Source organism: Cottoperca gobio, unplaced genomic scaffold (assembly GCF_900634415.1).
Source record: "Cottoperca gobio unplaced genomic scaffold, fCotGob3.1 fCotGob3_487arrow_ctg1, whole genome shotgun sequence".
NCBI lineage: Eukaryota > Metazoa > Chordata > Actinopteri > Perciformes > Bovichtidae > Cottoperca > Cottoperca gobio.
In genome coordinates this window covers 250,001-272,562 of record NW_021167036.1, presented here as the reverse complement: position 1 = coordinate 272,562, position 22,562 = coordinate 250,001, and the positions used below count along the sequence as shown (strand labels likewise).

The 22,562-nt window shown below is 38.2% G+C and overlaps 2 protein-coding genes and 1 pseudogene across 10 annotated transcripts in view; 2 read left to right on the top strand and 1 right to left on the bottom strand.

Annotated features, from left to right (window-relative positions):
• Nucleotides 1-5: 5 nt before the first annotated feature.
• Nucleotides 6-8,391, top strand: LOC115006112 (zinc transporter 2-like; annotated as a pseudogene).
• Nucleotides 8,392-14,722: 6,331 nt separating this feature from the next.
• On the bottom strand, nt 14,723-20,420 carry LOC115006115 (putative deoxyribonuclease TATDN3). Of its 8 annotated transcripts, none has more exons than XM_029428179.1 (10): nt 20,072-20,413; nt 19,954-19,986; nt 19,494-19,567; nt 19,355-19,426; nt 17,875-17,950; nt 17,690-17,799; nt 16,804-16,859; nt 16,616-16,728; nt 15,897-15,977; nt 14,723-15,014 (listed from the first exon to the last, which is right to left on the bottom strand). In XM_029428179.1, exons 1-10 carry the CDS (start codon nt 20,246-20,248, stop codon nt 14,871-14,873), a joined length of 936 nt encoding a protein of 311 aa, XP_029284039.1. In that variant the 5' UTR covers nt 20,249-20,413; the 3' UTR covers nt 14,723-14,870. The 8 variants fall into 8 exon arrangements, 5 of the variants coding, with proteins under 5 accessions (XP_029284039.1, XP_029284040.1, XP_029284037.1 ...); XM_029428180.1 differs by having other exon boundaries at nt 15,897-15,974; nt 17,875-17,941; nt 19,346-19,426; nt 20,072-20,411; XR_003832019.1 differs by adding an exon at nt 15,491-15,773 and having other exon boundaries at nt 14,879-15,014; nt 16,616-16,859; nt 17,875-17,937; nt 19,341-19,426; nt 20,072-20,420.
• A 4-nt stretch (nt 20,421-20,424) lies between these two features.
• fuca2 (alpha-L-fucosidase 2) overlaps nt 20,425-22,562 on the top strand; it is a 5,609-nt gene continuing 3,471 nt past the window's right edge. For both annotated transcript variants that reach the window (XM_029428173.1, XM_029428174.1), the window contains exons 1-3: nt 20,425-20,716; nt 21,007-21,194; nt 22,329-22,562. The exon at nt 22,329-22,562 is cut by the window's right edge and continues 106 nt beyond it. In XM_029428173.1, the coding sequence (XP_029284033.1) occupies nt 20,529-20,716; nt 21,007-21,194; nt 22,329-22,562 (610 nt within the window). In that variant the 5' untranslated portion in view covers nt 20,425-20,528. The remainder of the gene's footprint in view (nt 20,717-21,006; nt 21,195-22,328) is intronic.

The following is a 22,562-nucleotide window of genomic DNA, read 5'->3' as shown; positions in this document are numbered from 1 at the left end:
CCTCTGGGAGGAAACACCAGCTGCAGCAGGTGGAGAGCTTCCAGCTTCACGTTGACGGTAAACAGTCGTGGAAGAAATGGAGCCGTCAGCAGATTCAGAGAAAGAACTTCTGATCCAGCCGGAGCCTCTCAGCTGGTACGTCTTGTTTCTCCTCAGGTCCAGCAGATCCTTCAAATGTCTCAGAGCAGAAGACGAGCTCCTGCTCACTGCACAGTTCTTTTATTTACAATGTTTTGGTACCTTCATCAGCCACTTTATGTTTCTAGTACTGAAACGTCATAAGTATATTAATACAGGTTACACAGAAATATTCAAGGTGTAAATCTGGATTTGAATGAAAGTATTTCTTGTTTAGTTTATTGTACGGGTATTTTCCCACAACATTAACCATTTGCAGACAAACGTGTTTGTTTGTTAAAAAGGTTTTACAAATATTCATATGTAAAGTTGTATACTACCAACACCTCTAAAACTCCTCATTCAACATGGAGCTGGTTAGCCTAGCTTAGCATAAAGACTGGAAGCGGAGGGAAAAGCTAGCCTGGTTGAAAACTGTCCCTCTGCAGCGCCAGGGAATCTGAATACTTCAGTTACTCAGAAGGAATAATATTATATATATATATATATATATATATATATATATATATATATATATATATATATATATATATATATATATAAAATCTCAAACTGCGTGTAGTTTGAGATTATATATATATATATATATATATATATATATATATATATATATATATATATATATATATATATATATATATATATATAAAATCTCAAACTGCGTGTAGTTTGAGATTGTGAAACCTTTATAATGCGAAACTTGAGATTGAACATCCTAAATAAAGTAATCCAACTTTATTTATAATTCACCTGGCAAACAAACCAAACCCTTTAGAGCGACGTGGATGTTAAAAGTAGTTCATGTTAATAAAAAGAACAAAATACAATAAACTAATAAACCTTTAGACTTAGAAAACACAACATCAAAGCCAGACTGAAACACAGTTTATATTTTCTATACAATACTTCTTAAAACGTAATAAAAGAGAAAGTAAGATCTCTCACCTCAACAGTTCATGATTCAATCAAATATGTGTAAAAGTATTAATTACACTTATAATCAGAGCTGAGTGAAACATGTGCAGGTCGAGTCCCCCGGGTTCAGACTCAGAGTCCGGTGCAGACGCCCCGCGGCGGCCCGTCCGGCGGCCCGACCGGCGGCCCGACCGGCTCTGCCAGGAGACGGACTCGCTGTCTGAGGCCGAAAGTGACGCGAGGCGTTCGGCCAGGAGGAAGCTGCTCGCGGCCGCCTGCGTCAGCCTCGTGTTCATGAGCGGAGAGGTGGCAGGTGAGAAGAGGAACCTGCAGCTGCTGCACCGGAGGAGTCGGTACCTTCATCTTCATCAACTTCATCCTCTCCCCCCCCCCCAGGTGGATACTTGGCTCACAGTCTGGCCCTGATGACGGACGCGGCCCACCTCCTGAGTGACCTCTGCAGCGTGCTGCTGAGCGTCTTCTCTCTGTGGATGTCAGCGAGGCCTCGGACTCTCATCATGACCTTCGGCTGGCAGCGGGCCGGTGAGACAAACACCAGGAAGTATTATTTACTTTAAAAGTTTAATATTTCGGTAAATAAAGGTAAACTTTCTGAGATGAGAAGATCGTGAGCTTCACTTTAAGAAAGTTGCTCTGAAAATACCATCAAATTAAATATATTAGTATTATTTCCCACTTTTTGTTAAATATGTTTAACAAACATATTTAAACCCTTTAAATGTTTGTTTTTTAATGTAATTATATTCATGTAATGATCAACATGCATGTGTACAGTTTGAGCAGGAAACCATGGAAACAGCAGGTATTTGTCCCAAACATGGGAAAATAACGTGAAGCTGAGATCACAGAAAGCACAATTATAGCTTTAAATTCAAATAAAAGACACATGTCCTTGCCAAAATGTTTTCCGTATGCATTAACAAAAGATATATAATAATAATAATAATAATAATAATAATAAGTATTCAGTCTGCATCAGCATTTAGACACATTAATGGTTGAACTATTAAAATGTTTTATAAAGAAGTCATGCGGCTCTGGGCCTCATGACTTCTCCCTGCTTCACCCAGACTTACACACACACACACACACACACACACACACACACATGCAGTACTAAGTGATAATATAATATATATCTATAATATAATGTCTTACACACATGCAGTACTAAGTGATAATATATATATATATATATATAGATATATCTATATCTATAATATAATGTCTTATACACACAACACACACATGCAGCACTAAGTGATAATATATATATAATATAATATAATGTCTGGTGTGTTGAACAGAGCTTCTGGGCATGTTGCTGTCGGTGGTTTCTATCTGGGCGGTGACGGCGGCGCTGCTTCTTTCAGCCGCTCGCAGGATTAGTGACGGAGACTTCGACAATCGACAGTCGGATCATGCTCATGACCTCCGCTTGTGCTGTCGGGGTCAACGTCCTGTGAGTACGAGCAGCTCGCGCCGCAGTGACGGCGAGATACAGTCTCCTCATGAAAACACTTGTTGCAGGATGGTCCTGATCCTGCACCAGTCTGGAGCCTCACACGGCCACGGCCACAACGTTCCCCACCGGCCGGCAGCGACAGGGGGGGGGGCACCATCACGGACACGGCAACGCCAGCGTGAGGGCGGCGTTCATCCACGTGGTGGGAGATCTGCTGCAAAGTGTGGGAGTCCTGCTGGCTGCCAACCATGCATACCACTCTGCGGTCTGTCCAAACAGGTGCTAACCTAAGAGGCAGAAGCGAAAAGAAGGAGAATAGATGAATAACAAGTAGGACAGTGGAGAGAAAAAAAAAGAAAAGGAACCTTCTATACGGGCCGCCGAAGAGGGAAAAAAGAGAAAAGAGAAGAAGAGAAGAAGAGAAGGAGAGAGGAAAAGAAGAGAGAGGAAGAGAAGAAAGAGAAAAAGAGAGAGAAGAGAGGAAGAAGAGACGAAGGAAGGAGAGAGAGAGAAGAAGAGAAAAAGAGAAGGAGCGCAGAGAAGAAAGCGAAGAGGAGAGAAGACGACGAGAAACGAGAAGGAAGAGACGAGCAAAAGAGAAGGAGGCCGCGACCGCAGAGACGAGAGGAGAAGAGAAGAGACTGACGACCTCGCAAAAGAGAAAGGAGCGAAGGGGAAAAAGGAAGAAGAGCAGGAGAGAACGAAAAGAAGACGAGAAAAGAAGGAGAGGGCAGAGACAACGAGAAGGAGAGAAGGAGAGAAGAGAAGAAGCGAGGGGGAAGAGAAGAGAAGACAGAAGAGAAGCAGGAAAAAGAGAAGGAAGAGAAGAGAAGACAGAGCCGGAAGAAGAAGAAACGAGAAAAATGGAAGGCGGAAGAGAAGAGAAAAAGAGACAGGAGAGAGGAAGTAGAAAAAGAGAGGAGAGCAAGAGCAGAAAAAGAGAAAAAGAGCCGGCGCGACGAGACGAAGAGAGGGAGAAGGAGACGAGAGAAGCGAAAAGAGAAGGAGGAAGGAGAAAACAGGGGAAAAAGAGAAGAAGAGGAAGAGAGGAAGACGAGAAAAGAGACGGAGAGAAGAGAAGAAGAAGAGCCAAGAGAAAAAAAGAGAAAAAGAGAAAAAGAGAAGAAGAGACAAAGAAGGAGCGACAACAGAGAAGGAGAGCAGGAAGCTGAAAAAGAGAAGGAGAGAGAGAAGCATAGAGGGAGAAGAGAAGAAGAAGCGCAACAAGGAAGGAGGAAAGGGGAAAAAGAGCAAGAAAGAAGAGAGAGTGAAGAGCGAAAAGAGAAAGGAGAGAAGAGAAGAAAGAGAAGAACGACGAAGAGAAAAGAGAAAGAAAAGATGAAAAAGAGAGGCGATGAGGAAGAGAAAAAGAGAGGAGAGAAGAGAAGAAAAAGAGTAAAAAGCGAGAAGGGAAGAAGAAGAGAAAAGCAGAAGAATGAAGAAAGAGGAAGAAGAAGAGAAGAAGAGAAGAAGAAGAGAAAAGAGAGAAAAAGGAAGGAGAGAAGAGAAGAAGAGCGGAGAGAAGAGAAGAAGAAGAGAACAAAGAGCAAGGAGAGAGGAAGAGAAAAAAGAGAAGGAGAGAGAGAAAAGAGGAAGAAGAGAGGAGGAGAGGAAGAGAAAAGAGAAGGAGAGAAGAGACAAGAGAAAAGAGAAGAGGAGAAGGGAGAGAGGAAGCGAAAAAGCGAAGAGAAGAAGGAAGAAGAGAGAGGGAGAAGAGAAGAGAGAGAGAGGGAGAGGAGAAGATAAGAGAAGAGAAAAAGAGAAACGAGAAAGAGAGAGAGTGCAACCGAAGAAGGAAGAGAAGGAGAGAAAAGAGAAAGAAGAAAGGCGAGACGAGACGCAGAAGAGAAAAAGAGAAAGAGAAGAAGAGAAGAAGGAGACGAAGCGAGGAGAGATGCAGCGAAGGAGAGAGGAGAGAAGAAGAGACACAAGAGAAGAAGAGAAGAGAGAAGAGGAGAAGGAAGAAAAAGAGAGAAGAGAAGAAGAGAAGAAGAAGAGAAGGAAGAATAGAAAAATGCAGAAAGGAGAAGAAGAAAGGAGTAAAGAGGAGGAGAGAAAAGGAGGAAGGAAGACGAGAGAAGATAGAAGAGAAGACAGAAGAGACAAGAGAAAAAGCGAAGAAGAGAGAAGACGAAAAAAGAGAAAAAGAGAAGAAGAAAGAAGAAGCGAGGACGAGAAAAAAAGCAGCGCAGACGAGCGGGGAGCAGGCAGACGAGAAGGAAGCGGAAGAGAAGAAGAGAAAAAGAGCAGGAGCGAAGAGAAGAAGAGAGAGGAGAGAAGAAGAAGAGAAAAACGAGAAAAAGAGGAAGGAGAGAAAGAGAAGAAGAGAGCAAAATAGAGCAGGAGGAAGCGCAGAAGAAGAGACAAAAAGAGAAGGAGAGAGGAAGAGAAAAAGAGCAGGAGAGAGAAGACGAAGAGAGGGAGGAAGAGCAGAGGCCGAAGAAGAGAAAAGAGATAGGAGAGAAGGGGGAAAAAGAGAGAAAGAAGGAGGAAGGAAGAGAGAAGAGAAAAGGAAGGAGCGAGAAGAGAAAAAGAGAAAAAGAGAAGGAGAGAAGGGAAGAAAGAGAGGGAGAAGAGGATAGAAGAAGGAAGAGAAGAAGAAAAAAGAGAAGGAGCGAAAGAGAAGAAGAGACGAGAAGAAGAGACAAAGAGAAAAAGAGATAGGAGAGAAGAGAAGAGAGAGAAAAAGCGAAGGAGAGAGGAAGGCGAAAAGAGAAGAGAGAAAGAGAGAGAAAAGCGAAAAAGAGAAAAAGCGAGGAGCGAAGAGAAGAAGAGAGGGCGAAGAGAAAGAAGAAGAGAAAAGGAAGGAGGAAGGGAGACACAGAGACATAAGAGAAGGAGAGAGGAGAAGAGAAAAAAGAAAAGGAGAGAAGAGAAGAAGAAGCGAAAACGCGAAAAGAAGAGAAAAAGAGAAGGAAGAGAGGAGAGAAGGAGAAAGAGAAGAAGAGAAAAAGGAAGGAGAGAAGAGAAACGAGAAAAAGAGCAGGAGAGAGGAGAGAAAAGAGGAAGAGAGAAGAAAGGAAGAGAGGGTAGAAGAGAAGAAGATAGAGAAAAAGAGAAGGAGAGAAGGGGAAAAAGAGAAGAAGAGAAGGAGAGAGTAAGAAGAGAAAAAGAGAAGAAGAGAAGAGAAGAAGAGAAGAGAAGAAGAAGGGAACAAACCGGCCAAAAGAGAAGGAGAGAGGAGGAGACAAAGAGAAGGAGAGAAGAGCGAAAAAGAGAAAAAGAGCAGGGAAGAACGAAGAGAAAAAGAGAAAAAAAGAGAAAGAAGAGAAAAAGAGGAAAAAGAGAAGAAGAAGAGAAAAAGAGAAAAAGAGACGGAGAGAAGCGGAGAAGCGTAAGAAGAGAAGCGAGACGCCAGCAAAGAGAAGGAGAGACGATGAGCAAAAGAGAAGGAGAGAAGAGAAAAAGCGAAGAAGAGAAGGAGAGAGGCAGAGAAAAAGGAAGGAGAGAAGAGAAAAAGAGAAGAGGAGAAGGAGAGAGGAAGAGAAAACGAGAAGAGAAGAAGGGAAGAAGAGAACAAGAGAGAAAAAGAGAAGGAGAGAAGGGGAAAAAGAGAAGAAGCAGAAGGAGAGAGGAAGAGAGAAGAGAAAAAGAGACGGAGAGAATAGAAGAAGAGAAGAGAAGAGACAAAAAGAGAAAAAAGAGAAGGAGAGAATAGACTTAATACTCTAAAAATTCAAGTATGATATGAATTAAAACTATAATTATATAATATCACTCCTATAATCCTCTCTACTCATCTCTCATATCTTCCTCTTTCTACTACTCTAATATCTTAATATATTACTATATCCTCTACTCATATATTCCTCTCTTACTCTCCATCTCTCCTATCTTACATATCTAATATAATTACTCTTTTAATATTCATCTCTTAATCTCTTCCTCTCATTCATATACTCCTATATTCACTCTATTTCCTATCTACTCTCCGCATCTCTTTCTCCTCTTCTCTCCTCCTCTCCTCCTCTCTTCTCTTTCCTCTCTCCTATTCCTCCTCTTTCATCTTCCTCTCTTACCTCTTTTCGCTTCATCTCTACTCTATTAATATCTTCCCTACTCATATATATCTCTTTATCTCTACTCTCCTACATCTCCTCCTCTCCTCCTCTCTTCCTCTCCTCCTTCTTCTGAAGTGTTTCTGAGCTGTTTGGCTCTTGAACACAACCTTTTAAACGCGTTATAAGAAGATCAAATATATTAATATGTTCACGTGTCATTGTTCACGTGTCATCGTTCACGTGTCATCGTTCACGTGTCATCGTTCACGTGTCGGACACACGCAGGTTCAGCTCTCACATCTGTGTTTCCCTCGCAGCCGGAATATAAAGTGGCAGATCCGGTTTGTACGTTCCTGTTCTCCGTTCTTGTTCTCGGAACGACTCTTCCAGTCACGAGGGATGTGTTCAGGGTCCTGATGGAGGGTAAGACGTTATCACATCATCCTCAGTGACTGCAGGTTCACGTGTTACTCAGTACTGCTGTTCTCTGCAGGAAGTCCTCCGGACGTGAGCGTCAGCTGCGTGAGGCAGCGGCTGCTGTCTGTGCGAGGAGTCCTGTCTGCTCACAGTCTGCACGTGTGGAGCCTCAACATGACGCACGCATTACTGTCCGTGCACCTGGACACAGGTACAGGACGCTACACGTCATTATAACACACGTCAACAGAAATCTGATGTCTGGCACAACTCAATATTATTGTGAATCCTTTGTTCATTTGTTGTTTTTTAAGCTTACAACATTTAAAAAGAGGACAAATATATTAATCTTTGGGGGGGGGGGTTATATTCACATACAGGTTTAGTAGAAGTCATTAAAACGTCTTCGTCTAGTTTCAAACAGTTCTATGTTCACGCAGTTTCAGTCTGGCTATCTGTCATCCCCTTAATAAGTGGAGTGTGCAGATCCGGTTTCTGTTTTTCCCCAGAGGAAAAATGCAGACGCACGATCGTCCTCACGGATGCCCACAAGGCTCCTGTTCTCGGAGTTTGATTCTCCAGCATCAGGGATTCCAGGTCCTTATGAAAATAACAAGTAAGTGAATAAAAAAGTCCTCCAAACAGTTCGTCAACTCAGGAAGGCGGGTGGGGGAGTGGTGGGGGGGGTGGTGGGGGGGAGGTGTGAGGGGGTACAATGCTCACAAAAACCAGGGAAACTACTCAATGACGTTTGGGGTCAGGGGGTGCACGGGGGTGCAGGTACTGGGGGCAGGGGGGGGGTGCACAGGAGTCAAGTGATCTGGGTCTGGACAAACAGCCTCAATTTGTGCAATCCTAGGTCTTGGGGCTGAGTGTGACATGAATGCATTAAACTTTAAAGATCTGCAGTCGATTTCAATACTTTCACTATGAAGAGTTCAGTCATCAAAACTTTAACTGGAAGTAAGAAGGTCTTAAGATGCCTGAAAGAGTTATAAGATAGTAAGCGTATTATATTCAAATACAGGTTGTAGTAGAAGTCATTAAAACGTCTTCGTATAGTTTCAAACAGAAAACTAATCAACAGTTTCTAGTGCTGGATAAATAACATCCCCTTTAATAAGTGGAGGCTGCAGCATCATGTTTCCTGTTTGTCCCCAGAGGAAGATGCAGACGCACAGATCGTCCTCACGGACGCCACAGAGCTCCTGCGCTCGGAGTTTGGATTCTCCAGCATCACGATCCAAGTGGAGCGTTAAAGTGTGACGCACCTGCAGACAGCAGACGCTGCAGCTGCAGACTGTAAACACCTGCAGCTGCAGCGTCTGCAGCGTCTGCAGGTGTTTACAGTCTGCAGCTGGTTAATGGCTGTTCATAGAGCACATATGTTATTAATCCTCCATCAGGTGCAGAAGCTTCTCTCATTTTTATTTACAGGTACTCTTATGTATTTATTTGAAGTATTTATTCATGTTTGTACGACGGTGTAATATTCTGACAAAAACTGGAATATTCTCTGAAATTATAAATATATATTAAATATAAATGATAAATAAATATAAAATAAAGGAAGTTTCAGCTTCACTTTGGATTCTCATCAAGATCTCTTTAAACACATCAAAGTGCATCATGTCTTTAAAGACAGAAATGTCTAGATATATTATTATTATATATTATTATTATATACAGATATTATATACAGATAGTATATATATATTATATACATATATACAGATATTATATACAGATATTATATAAAGATATATATACAGATATTATATAAGATAGTATATACAGATATTATATAAAGATAGTATATACAGATATTATATAAAGATAGTATATACAGATATTATATATAAAGATAGTATATACAGATAGTATATACAGATATTATATACAGATATTATATAAAGATAGTATATACAGATATTATATAAAGATAGTATATACAGATATATATACAGATAGTATATATAAAGATAGTATATATAAAGATAGTATATACAGATAGTATATAAAGATAGTATATACAGATAGTATATACAGATATTATATAAAGATAGTATATACAGATAGTATATACAGATATATACAGATATTATATATAGTATATACAGATATTATATAAAGATAGTATATACAGATATTATATACAGATAGTATATACAGATATTATATACAGATAGTATATACAGATATTATATAAAGATAGTATATACAGATAGTATATACAGATAGTATATACAGATAGTATATATAAAGATAGTATATACAGATATTATATATAAAGATAGTATATACAGATAGTATATACAGATATTATATACAGATATTATATACAGATATTATATAAAGATAGTATATACAGATATTATATAAAGATAGTATATACAGATATTATATAAAGATAGTATATACAGATATTATATACAGATATTATATAAAGATAGTATATACAGATATTATATACAGATATTATATAAAGATAGTATATACAGATATTATATACAGATATTATATAAAGATAGTATATACAGATATTATATAAAGATAGTATATACAGATATTATATATAAAGATAGTATATACAGATATTATATACAGATATTATATAAAGATAGTATATACAGATATTATATAAAGATAGTATATACAGATATATATAAAGATAGTATATACAGATAGTATATATAAAGATAGTATATACAGATAGTATATATAAAGATAGTATATACAGATAGTATATATAAAGATAGTATATACAGATATTATATAAAGATAGTATATACAGATAGTATATACAGATATTATATACAGATATTATATAAAGATAGTATATACAGATATTATATAAAGATAGTATATACAGATATTATATATAAAGATAGTATATACAGATAGTATATACAGATATTATATACAGATAGTATATACAGATAGTATATACAGATAGTATATACAGATATTATATAAAGATAGTATATACAGATAGTATATACAGATATTATATACAGATAGTATATACAGATATTATATACAGATAGTATATACAGATATTATATATAAAGATAGTATATACAGATATTATATAAAGATAGTATATACAGATATTATATACAGATAGTATATACAGATATTATATAAAGATAGTATATACAGATATTATATACAGATAGTATATACAGATGGTATATAAAGATAGTATATACAGATAGTCCAGCTGACCTGACACGTGGTCGCGCCTGCATGGACTTGTGGTGTGTCCGTGGAGGGTGATCCGTCTGCACAGCACTTTCTTTCTGACATGTCTGAAACGCCTCAGGATCCCCCAGTCGGAGCTGGAGGATGTGGCCTGGAGAAGGGAAGATTGGGGTTCCTTACTGGAGCTGCTGCCCCCGCGACCCGACCCAGATAAGACGATGGATGGATGGATGTCTGAAATGTACAAAACACAACTTTACTAATAAATCTCTCAAACCAGCTTGAAATTGTATTGCATGTTTATACATGTCTGCGTAAAGAACATATCTAATAACATTCATAATAAAAGATGTGGTTGAAGTGATTGAGAGAGAAATTATATCAAATTAAACAAATATATGAATTATGTACATGCATGTGGTGATTGTATGTTTAACACGTCATGTGCAGGTCTACTGGTACTACACCTGTAATGTACAGATGGCCTACAGTCTGTATACTTACTGGTGTACACACAGCTCCCTCCCCAGTGTGGACGTCCAACAGATGGTCGCTGATCATACAGGTGTCCTCAGTTCTGTCAGTGGCTTCATTCACCAATGTTTCAACACCTCTGTAATAATAGGGTGATCGTTAAACGTTAAATAGACTCACGCTTTTACTCAAACTACAGAATAAAATGGGGAAGCCTGTTATAAACATTGAATCTATACTTAATTAAGCTAATGAAGTGTAATTAGCTAAAGTTATTAATACTACAAACAATAACACATGGCTAGGGCCTGGTGTAAACTCGTTACATACAGTAGGTCTAGAACGATGATGGCTTTATGCTTTAAACAATAAATAACAAGTAGCACGCAGACGAACACTGGCGGCGGCCGTAACGCAGACGAACACTGGCGGCGGCTGTAACGCAGACGAACACTGGCGGCGGCTGTATTCTACTTGTGACGTCATCGCCCGAACATTGCCAAAGTGGATGCTCTCGGCGCAGCGATCGATTGTTGTTAGCGGAAGTCATTTTTATGCTGTTATGATCGTGATTTATTACGAATACATCAATATTAAATATGTATATGGCACATTTCACAATAGATATGCAACCTCTATCATACACCAGCCCAACAACACTGACGACAGATCATTTCGTAGGCCCTTTAACAAGCAGCAGCCTCCTCCCTTGTTCTTCTCTGGGGCTCCGTTTTTATTCCTCCACCGTCTCCTCTATAACTTTGTTTCTCCTCTTTTTTCGTCTCCTTCTTTTCCATTTTGTTTTTCATTCTTTCTAACTCTGTGTCTCTTTCCTCAGTTCTGCGAGTTTTCTCAGTTTGTGTCTATGCCCCAAACCGCAGAGTATTCGGCCTTCTTGGAGACCCTGAATGGAGCCCTGCAGGGGCTCCAAGTAGCAGACTCCGTAGTCTTGCTGGGAGACTTTACATCTCTTTTCTACACGTGGGAAACGATGGAGACACCTGGAGAGGCGTGATTGGGAGGAAGGGCCTCCCTGATCTAAACCCAAACGGTCGTTTGTTGTTGGACTTCTGTGCTAGTCATGGAATGGCCATAACAAACACCATGTTCGAACATAAGGATGCTCATAAGTGCACGTGGTACCAGAGCACCCTAGGCCAAAGGTCAATGATTGATTTTATCATCTGATCTGAGGCCGCATGTTTTGGACACTCGGGTGAAGAGAGGGGCGGAGCTGTCGACTGATCACCATCTGGTGGTGAGTTGGATCAAGGGGTGGGGGAAGACTCTGGACAGACCTGGTAAACCCAAACGGGTAGTGCGGGTGAACTGGGAACGTCTGGTGGAAGAACCTGTCCGGGAGATTCCGTCCTGGTCGTGAAACAACGGACCAACTCTTCACTCTCGCAAGGATCCTGGAGGGGGCCTGGGAGTACGCCCAACCGGTCTACATGTGTTTTGTGGATCTGGAGAAGGCGTATGACCGGGTCCCCCGGGTGATACTGTGGGAGGTGCTGCGGGAGTATGGGGTGAGGGGGTCACTTCTGAGGGCCATCCAATCCCTGTACGCCCAAAGCGAGAGTTGTGTCCGGATACTCGGCAGTAAGTCGGACTCGTTCCCAGTGAATGTTGGCCTCCGCCAGGGCTGCGCTTTATCACCAAATCCTGTTCGTGATTTTCATGGACAGGATATCGAGACGTAGTCGTGGAGGAGAGGGGTTGGCCGGAGAATTGGAGCAGCGGGGGCGGTACTGCACTCACTTTACCGCACTGCTGTGACGAAAAGAGAGCTGAGCCAGAAGGCAAAGCTCTCAATCTACCGGTCGATCTTCGTTCCTATCCTCACCTATGGTCATGAAGGCTGGGTCATGACCGAAAGAACGAGATCACGGGTACAAGCGGCCGAAATGTGTTTTCTCAGACGGGTGGCGTCTCCCTTAGAGATAGGGTGAGAAGCTCAGCCCTCAGGAGAGACTCGGAGTAGAGCCGCTGCTCCTTTACGTTGAAAGGAGCCAGTTGAGGTGGTTCATCATCTAGTAAGGAGCCACCTGGGCGCCTCCCTAGGGAGGTGTTCCAGGCACGTCCAGCTGGGAGGAGACCCCGGGGAAGACCCAGGACTCGGTGGAGAGATTATATCTCCTCACTGGGAACGCCTCAGGATCCCCCAGTCGGAGCTGGAGGATGTGGCCCTGGAGAAGGGAAGATTGGGGTTCCTTACTGGAGCTGCTGCCCCCGCGACCCGACTCCGGATAAGCGGTAGACGATGGATGGATGATGAATAATTTAATTATACTTTTACTACCAGCATTAAAAAAAAAATATGTAAAAAAAAAAAGGAAATTGAACTTACTTTATGAATAAAAGTGCTAAATAATTAAATTTCACTTTTACTAACAAGCTCCTCAACAGACGTCCTCTCAGTAGTGATGTGTCCTTTTCGTGTCGAGGCTTCGAAGCGTGTGTCGAGAACCTGTTCCTGAATCAGTCACGTGGTACGGCAGGTTCGTGAGGCTTCGAACGTCATCACATACGTCATCGACACAAACCTCGATACGCGCTTCACAAAAATCTTCCGCGATTACTCGGGTTTGGCGTGCGATTCGAAATATAAGGGGGAGCGAACCGCAATTGAGCCCCCTCATAATCAACACTTTATATAATGTATAATGTGTGGGTTGTTGTTGTTGTAGTATGCGTTGTTGCTGTTCAGTTGTTGGTATTGCGTTTGTAGTGGATCATTATGGAGCCAGCCAACTAGCAAAACAGTTGTTATGCACGCCAGCATCATCTTCCTTGTGAGCAAGTAAAGAAACCAAATCTGAATCTGTTGAAAAGATAATGTACATCCAACGTGTACATTACACATCCCTGGTGGCGCAGCTCGTAGAGCAGGCGATCCACATTCACATGCTTACCGCAGCGGCCCGGGGTTCGAAGCAGACCTGATGCTATTTGCTGCATGTCATTCCCCTCCTCTCTGTCCAATCTAAAGCTGCACTATCATGTAAGGCACTCTCTTCTCAATAACACGTAACAACATCAATCTTTATATTTAAATAGAACATTATATTCAGTCTTAGATGTGTGCGTCAAAGAATCTTCAGGGCAAAGACACTTTACATCCACCGCAGTCTTGCACTTCGCAGGTTTTACATTTATTGTCCACTTGATGGCGCAGTAGAGCAAATGAAGCTTCGGCACGTGCAAACCAATTGGATGGAAAGCTTCAACGCTTCATGAAGCTTCATCTCGCCACCACGACCTCTCAGCTCCGTACTGCAGTGAGCATCGTGCTCTGCAGCACGAGCTGCTGTTCACCTTCATTTCACTCTCTCTCACAAACACCTCTCAGTTGCAGAAAGGTGCGCGACACTGAGTAAAAATAAAATAAAATAAAATAAATGTTTGAATGAGCGGCCATGATGGATGTTTCAGATGTATCACGCTCATGAAAAATATCAAACTCGTATGTTAAATATTATCTCATCTTCCTTTATTTAAGAATAAATGGAGATAAATAAACACACTCAAGTACAGTGACATAACTTTAATATGTGGCTCTGTGCCCGGGCCATTGTAGGAACAAGTTAGAAGAATCACGGGCCAAATATTCACAAAGTCTCAGAATTTCAGAGACATAAATTTAAAAGAAAAGAAAATGTGGATATTTTGTGAGGTTAAAGCATCAACCAGGATAATATATATATATATATATATATATATATATATATACATATATACATATATACATATATATATATATATATACATATATATATATATACATATATATATATATAGATATACATATATATATATATATATATACATATATATATATATATAATATATATATCTATATATATATACTATATATATATATATATATATATATATATATATATATATATATATATATATATATATATATATATATATATATATATCTATATATATAGATATATATATATACATATATATATATCTATATATATAGATATATATATATACATATATATATATCTATATATATAGATATATATACATATATATATATCTATATATATAGATATATATATATTCTCAGACCTTTCCCCGGGCCCGTAATTTATTTAATTATAACATTGGCCTTAATACGTTTACACCTCGTCTGACTACGTCTTCTAACTTTACATTCAATTACCTGGGCATATAATTCAAGATATTCTACTGATGAAATAAACTTCAAGTCTTCGTCAGGGTCTGATGGCAGACTTTATCTTTGGGAAGAGTCGCAGAGCGTTCTGCGTCGTCACCTCCATCACCTCCTGCAGCGACACGCCTTTAACCCGAGCGATGTACTCGGCAGAGATGCAGATGTTCCTGGGCTCATTCCTCACCTGCAGTCAGGACCCAGGACAAGACAGATACACATGAGAAATAACACTTAAAGGGACAGTTTGTATGTTTAGACGTTGTATGAGGCAGAAACAGAGTACCAGCAGGAAGCTGTCCTGCTGTGTTACCTCTCAGAACACAGAGGTGTCTGCCTCTGTCTGTTCGTTAGTAATAACAGTAACACAAACTAACAGATGTACAATCACTGTTTTTATCAATGGAGTCTGGTGTCTTTGAGAAGTACATCATACAACCTAAACATACAAACTGTCCCTTTAACGTATTTTACTGACGCATACGAGAAGATTTGAGTTCTATGTGTCACAAATATGAACACCAAAGGTTTTGAGAATGACACGAGTTGGTTTTCACAAAGTTTGCTGCTTCAGTGTTTTTAGATCGTGTTGTCAGACGTTACTTTGATGAAGTATAATTACAAGCATTTCACGTGTCACGCTTTTATTCACAGTTACATTACGTTGATGCAGAGTCAGCTGTTGTTGGATGGTTGGGAGAAGTTGCTCTCGGAGGATGTTCTGGTTCCTGTTCCTGAGTTAGCCCCCTCCCACACATGGTCAGGATGCTTTACTGTTGGCAGGACTGATGGCAGCTGTGCACCGGTGCTGCTGCGATCCTGCAGCTGAATCCACTTCAGGAGACGCTCGTGGTGTTTGTAAATGTTTTGTTTCTGGGATTAAGTTCATCTTCATGGCACTGAGGGACTTCATCTGATCACTCTTCAGAAACGCTGAGGCAGCAGACTTGTGGAAATAAATATTTGTGTGATTCTCAAAACCTGTGGCCACGTGTGTATGTGAAACCAAATGAAAGGAGATATTACAAACGTCCTGCCGGTAACGCAGAAACACATTTCCATATCTGACCTGCTTTTCTGGGCCGAGCGCCGGAGAATCAGTCTCCAGACAGATGTTCTCCAGCGGCAGCTGTTTCACCAGCTTCTGCTTCTTGGTGGGAAACACAGAAACAAACATTCTGAATCATTAACCATGTGATAAAGTTCACAACGTAAACATGAAGAGAGCGCGTCAGTAAACTAACGCTCACAAATAAGAAGACATTCAAACCATTTGTAACGACGTCTAAAAGAAAAACATGTTTTATGTCTATTTACACAAAAACAGTTGAAGTGTCACTTCTCTATTTTAGTTTATTCATTTATTAAATGTTTCTTATATTAATTGTTATTTTATTATAGGCACTAATGTAAGCATTACTTCTTATACATTTTATATTTACTTTTTATGTTTTTGTTCTTTTTTTGTGATTTTCTTTGACTTATTTTTAATATTATATTTCACACTGGTATTAGTATTACTTCTTATAAATGTTATATTTATTACTCTATTATAGTGTTATTTAAATCTTATGAAATTGTAATGACTTCTCTATTTTATTTGACTTATTTGACTAAATGAATCTTACTTTTATTATTATTTTATTGGTGTTACTAACAATTCTTCTACATTTTATATTCACTATTCTGTTGTGTGTTTTATTCTTTAAATAATAATTCTAATAATATTTATGTACTGTCGTACATGAATAAAGTTAATTAACTAATCTTTTAAACGCTATAACTCACCTGCTCACTGCGGATGATGGACGGCGGGATAGAGAAGTAATACCCGGCCTTCACGCCCTCCAGGGCGACAGACGGTTTCCCATCGAAAGCATGAAGCAGCGCTTTGTGGACACCTGGTGGACAAACACAGGACGTCCCGTCTGTTTCTAAAATAAGTAAAGTCAAAGAGCGGAGGGGCTGAACGTTACCGTGTTCCTTCAGGAGCTGGATGGTGGGTCGTCCTGCAGAACGGGAATGAACATTTCTAGAAATAAAACAAATACACAGATATTGTTGAAGTGGTCCGTGTTACTGCGCACACATCTATCATCACATTCTACCTGCACAGCTGATTACAGCTGCCTAACCCTAACCAGCTGATTACAGCTGCCTAACCCTAACCAGCTGATTACAGATGCCTAACCCTAACCAGCTGATTACAGATGCCTAACCCTAACCAGCTGATTACAGCTGCCTAACCCTAACCAGCTGATTACAGCTGCCTAACCCTAACCAGCTGATTACAGATGCCTAACCCTAACCAGCTGATTACAGATGCCTAACCCTAACCAGCTGATTACAGATGCCTAACCCTAACCAGCTGATTACAGATGCCTAACCCTAACCAGCTGATTACAGCTGCCTAACCCTAACCAGCTGATTACAGCTGCCTAACCCTAACCAGCTGATTACAGCTGCCTAACCCTAACCAGCTGATTACAGATGCCTAACCCTAACCAGCTGATTACAGCTGCCTAACCCTAACCAGCTGAAAGCTTGTTTATGTGATTTATTGAATAATTATCTTATTATAATTATGTTTGATCTTATTCTTTTCTTTTACTACGGTTCAAAGTGTGAGTTTAGTGTATACAGATGTTGTTTTTATTCTTTATTTGTTCATTCTCTGCTGCACTGAAATAAACTGCATATTATAACATGGCTGTTAGTATTTCATATTATCTGGATATTGCGTTGACTGAATTGAATATACTTTATTTAATTTCCTCTTTCTTTATACCGATGCACCTGACATGAAGTCAGGATGTAGAAACGCCACACACTTAGATGAATGTTTGATGCGTTCAGACTCACAGAGGGAGATCCAGGCGCTTTGCTATGTGAGCCTGACGGATCAGGACGTTCCTCTGGTTCTCTTTGTCCGTCTCCCCGCTCACAAACCTGGGTGTAAAATCCAAACCAACCTGAATCAACACACGAGGAAAAGAGTTAACGAGCTGCAGTTCAATTAAGTCACATCAGAGATAATTCATTATTACCTCTCCAATGGCCACAAGGTGCTCTTTGTATTTCTCTATAATGGGAAGAGCAGCATCTAAATCCTGCAGGGACGACAGAACAAACATATTTATACTTTATTATAACAGGACAACTGCACAAATTCACCCAATTTACTCTCTGAGATGTTAGAGAACACTGTGGCTTATAGTTGTGTGAATAATGGTCATGTTGGATTTTTATTTTAGGGTAATTCAATCTGTTTTCTTTGTAACTTTTCAATTAGTTTTAATAATAGTAATAATAATAATAATAATAATAATAATAATAGTAATAATAATAATAATAAGAGTAGTAATAATAATAGTAATAATAATAATCATAATAATAGTAATAATAATAAGAGTAGTAATAATAATAGTAATAATAATAATCATAATAGTAATAATGATAATAGTAATAGTAATAATAATAAGAGTAGTAATAATAATAGTAATAATAATAATAATAGTAATAATAGTAATAATAATAGTAATAATAATAGTAATAATAATAATAGTAATAATAATAATAATAATAATAGTAATAATAATAGTAATAATAATAATAATAATAATAGTAATAATAATAGTAATAATAATAATAGTAATAATAATAGTAATAATAATAGTAATAATAATAATAGTAATAATAATAATAATAATAATAATAATAATATAATAATAGTAATAATAATAGTAATAATAATAATAATAATAGTAATAATAATAGTAATAATAATAATAATAGTAATAATAATAGTAATAATAATAGTAATAATAATAATAGTAATAATAATAATAATAATAATAATATAATAATAGTAATAATAATAGTAATAATAATAATAATAATAGTAATAATAATAATATTAATAATAATAATAATAATAATAATATAATAATAATAGTAATAATAATAGTAATAATAATAATAGTAATAATAATAATAGTAATAATAATAGTAATAATAATAATAGTAATAATGACTTGGATTAGGTTTTAATTATATTTGAGAACTAAGCGCCTCCAATAAAAATAAATGTTATGTAGTATATTAAAATCGGGATGTTTTGTTTAATACATTTTCCCTCCACTGACTCAAATCACACCAATTTCCCTTCTTCAGATTTATAAATTATAATAGAGTAATTCTTTATTAATCCCTTTGGGAAACTGAATCTTCTGCATCAACACAGCTGGCAGGAGCTTCTCTTCGACAGTTGTATAACATTTGATTTAAATAACAATAATATTTTCACGCCTTTTGATTTAAGAGGACAATAGAATTCATCATTATCAAAACACAGATTCCAACAATTCTGCGGTTCAAGAACACGTCATGAACCTGACGCAGACTTTTCTTTACGAACAAACGTAGGAAGATTTGGGTGAATGAGGCCCGATGTATGTACGTATATATATATATTACAGATATATATATATATATAATATATATTGAAGCCTACCTCGAGAGAAGCTCCCTCTCTGCTGCCCCGGGGAAACGTCCTGAACAGGGTGGACTCCCAGGCAGGGAAAAATAAAACCTGGAAACCTAAGAAGAAGTGAAAACTTCAGTACAAAGACACATTTCAAATGATGTCTCTCTCGGTTATAGTTACCTCCGGGACAACTCAATGATCTTGTCAAACTCCCCAGCATGCTCGGCCACGGCTAACAGGGCTACACACCCAGCCTGCCAAACAATAATAATAATTATTATTATTATTCTGGACACGTTCACAAGCATTAAGAGTACATTTACTGTTGGTACATGTACAAGTATATTCTGATGATACTTTTGTACCAGTAACATTTTGAAAGCAGGAGTTAGTTTTTCTTTTTCATGTATAGGAATGTTTAACTTTTTATGTAAATTAATTGTTTATTATTGATATAAGTGGCTATGAATAAGAACATGTATAGTAATACGTTTACGACAAAAATAGTTAAACTCTTCAGATTTCAATAGCATTTGGTTTGTCTGTTACGGAGAGTCTTCGTACAACCCTATAATAAAAGAGTATTTGTACAGTTTGTATACTTGTATTTAGTAAAAGGTGCTTAGCTGAAAGCACTCACCTGTTTTGAACTCTCAACCACCTCCTCTATGTCCTGACAACGAAAAGAAAAGTTAACGACTAATAAGATATTTGGGATATAAAATGCGCATGTTGTGTCCTTTAAAGCGCGAGCATACCTCGTCAAACTCCCTCGCGGAGATATGACAGTGACAGTCAACGTAGCCGTGCATGTTGACAACATGGAAAATCAAAACATTACCAACTTCCGCACAGCGAGGCGGACCGCGCATGCGTAGAGACTTTCGGAGCGCGAGGTGTAGAACGCAGCGTTTCCCGGGGAAGCGGCGTTCCATTCACTCTCATTGGTCGAACGTCAGCGGCGAACCCGCTGTCAGCAGATTGAACGTCCCAAAGGTTTGACAGGAGCCTTCATCGCTTCCCTTACAGAGACGTTATGTATGTATATATATAATATGGACGACGTTATGTATGTATATATATAATATGGACGACGTTATGTATGTATATATAATATGGACGACGTTATGTATATATAATGTGGTGAACGTTGTGCGTTAACATGTGAGAGGAAGCCCGTACTGTGGCTCACACTCGGTGCGTTTGAGCTGAAACATGGCAGCTTTAGCGGTTTCCTTCCTGTTCCTGGTGCTGTTGATCGGCACCAGCAGCGCAAAATACGAACCGAACTGGAAATCCATCGACTCCAGGCCCCTCCCGGAGTGGTACGACCAGGCGAAGTTCGGCATCTTCATCCACTGGGGGGTCTTCTCGGTTCCGAGCTTCGGCAGCGAGTGGTTCTGGTGAGGCTGCTTCACACACTTCTTTATCAACTTCTGTCTTTATGTCCTTTACTTTCCATTTCCTGATACTCAACATATAATCAACCACTTCATTCTGATATATATCAAATGATCACTCCTCAATAATCTATATACAGTATACACAGTATATATATATATGTATACTATATGCAAAGTGTGTATATATTATATATATATATATATATATATATATATATATTTAAACGTGAGATGCAGTTATTGCTGGATACGTATTATGTGCAGTAATGTATTAGTATTTCCTGTGGCAGGTGGTACTGGCAGAAGCAGAAGCTGAAGCCGTACGTGGACTTCATGCAGAGGAATTATCCTCCAGACTTCAAGTATCAAGACTTTGCAACGCAGTTCACTGCCGAGTTCTTCGATGCCAAAGAGTGGACGGACATCTTCGCTTCATCCGGGGCGAAGTACATCGTCCTGACCACGAAACACCACGAGGGTACGAGACCTTTAACCTTCTGCCTGACTGTAAACAAGTTGCTCTGATTTCCTCGGTAAAGATGTCTGCGTCAAAAAGTGCCTTCATAATACTGAATATTAATATTATTATATACCCCTTTAGATATTTGTTTACGTAATGCCACTTATTATAAAATGTATTAAATAATTCATTAATAAATAAATGAAACGTTTGTCACATTTTTTATTTTCTGTATACTAAATGCTCGGGGGGTTGTTATTGTTATATCTCGTTATAACTGTTCAATCAATTTAAAAGTCTTTAAAAGTCTATAAAGTCTTTAAAAGTCTTTAAAGTCTTTAAAAGTCTTTAAAAGTCTATAAAGTCTTTAAAAGTCTTTAAAGTCTTTAAAAGTCTTTAAAGTCTTTAAAAGTCTTTAAAAGTCTTTAAAGTCTTTAAAGTCTTTAAAAGTCTTTAAAAGTCTTTAAAGTCTTTAAAGTCTTTAAAAGTCTTTAAAAGTCTTTAAAGTCTTTAAAAGTCTATAAAGTCTTTAAAAGTCTTTAAAGTCTTTAAAAGTCTTTAAAAGTCTTTAAAGTCTTTAAAGTCTTTAAAAGTCTTTAAAGTCTTTAAAGTCTTTAAAGTCTTTAAAAGTCTTTAAAAGACTTTTAAAGACTTTAAAAGTCTTTAAAAGACTTTTAAAGTCTTTAAAGTCTTTAAAAGACTTTTAAAGTCTTTAAAGTCTTTAAAGTCTTTAAAAGTCTTTAAAGTCTTTAAAGTCTTTAAAGTCTTTAAAGACTTTAAAAGTCTTTAAAGTCTTTAAAGTCTTTAAAAGTCTTTAAAAGACTTTTAAAGACTTTAAAAGTCTTTAAAAGTCTTTAAAAGACTTTTAAAGACTTTAAAAGTCTTTAAAAGACTTTTAAAGTCTTTAAAAGTCTTTAAAATACTTTTAAAGTCTATAAAAGTCTATAAAAGTCTTTAAAAGTCTTTAAAAGTCTTTAAAAGTCTATAAAAGTCTTGTTTTGTCACTTTAATATAAAACAGAGAAAAGCAGAAAACAACTTTAGGATGAATCGATGATATAAATAGTTGTTGTTGTTGTTCACTACATGTTCTTGTGTAAATCTAAAACACGGTCATAATTCCACAGATTTGTATTTGTTTTATATTTTTCAGGTTTCACGCTGTGGGGCTCGAAGAACTCGTGGAACTGGAACTCGGTGGACGTCGGGCCGAAGAGAGATCTAGTGGACGAGGTGGCGAGCGCCCTGCGTACTCACAGCGACCTGCGTTTAGGACTGTACCACTCTCTGTTCGAGTGGTTTAATCCGCTCTTCCAACAGGACGCTGCCAATGTCTTCAAGACTAACTACTTCCCGACCAGCAAAACTCTGCCCGAGCTGTACGAGC

What these genes read in the sequence shown, in the direction of transcription:
- LOC115006115 (XM_029428179.1), bottom strand. Translation starts at nt 20,248, where the DNA reads ATGGAACGCCGCTTCCCCGGGAAACGCTGCGTTCTACACCTCGCGCTC. An exon ending in CCAGCTCCTGAAGGAACACG is followed by an intron (nt 16,729 to 16,803) that starts GTAACGTTCAGC and finishes TTTGTCCACCAG; the next exon opens with GTGTCCACAAAGCGCTGCTT. An exon ending in CCATCATCCGCAGTGAGCAG is followed by an intron (nt 15,978 to 16,615) that starts GTGAGTTATAGC and finishes TTTCCCACCAAG; the next exon opens with AAGCAGAAGCTGGTGAAACA.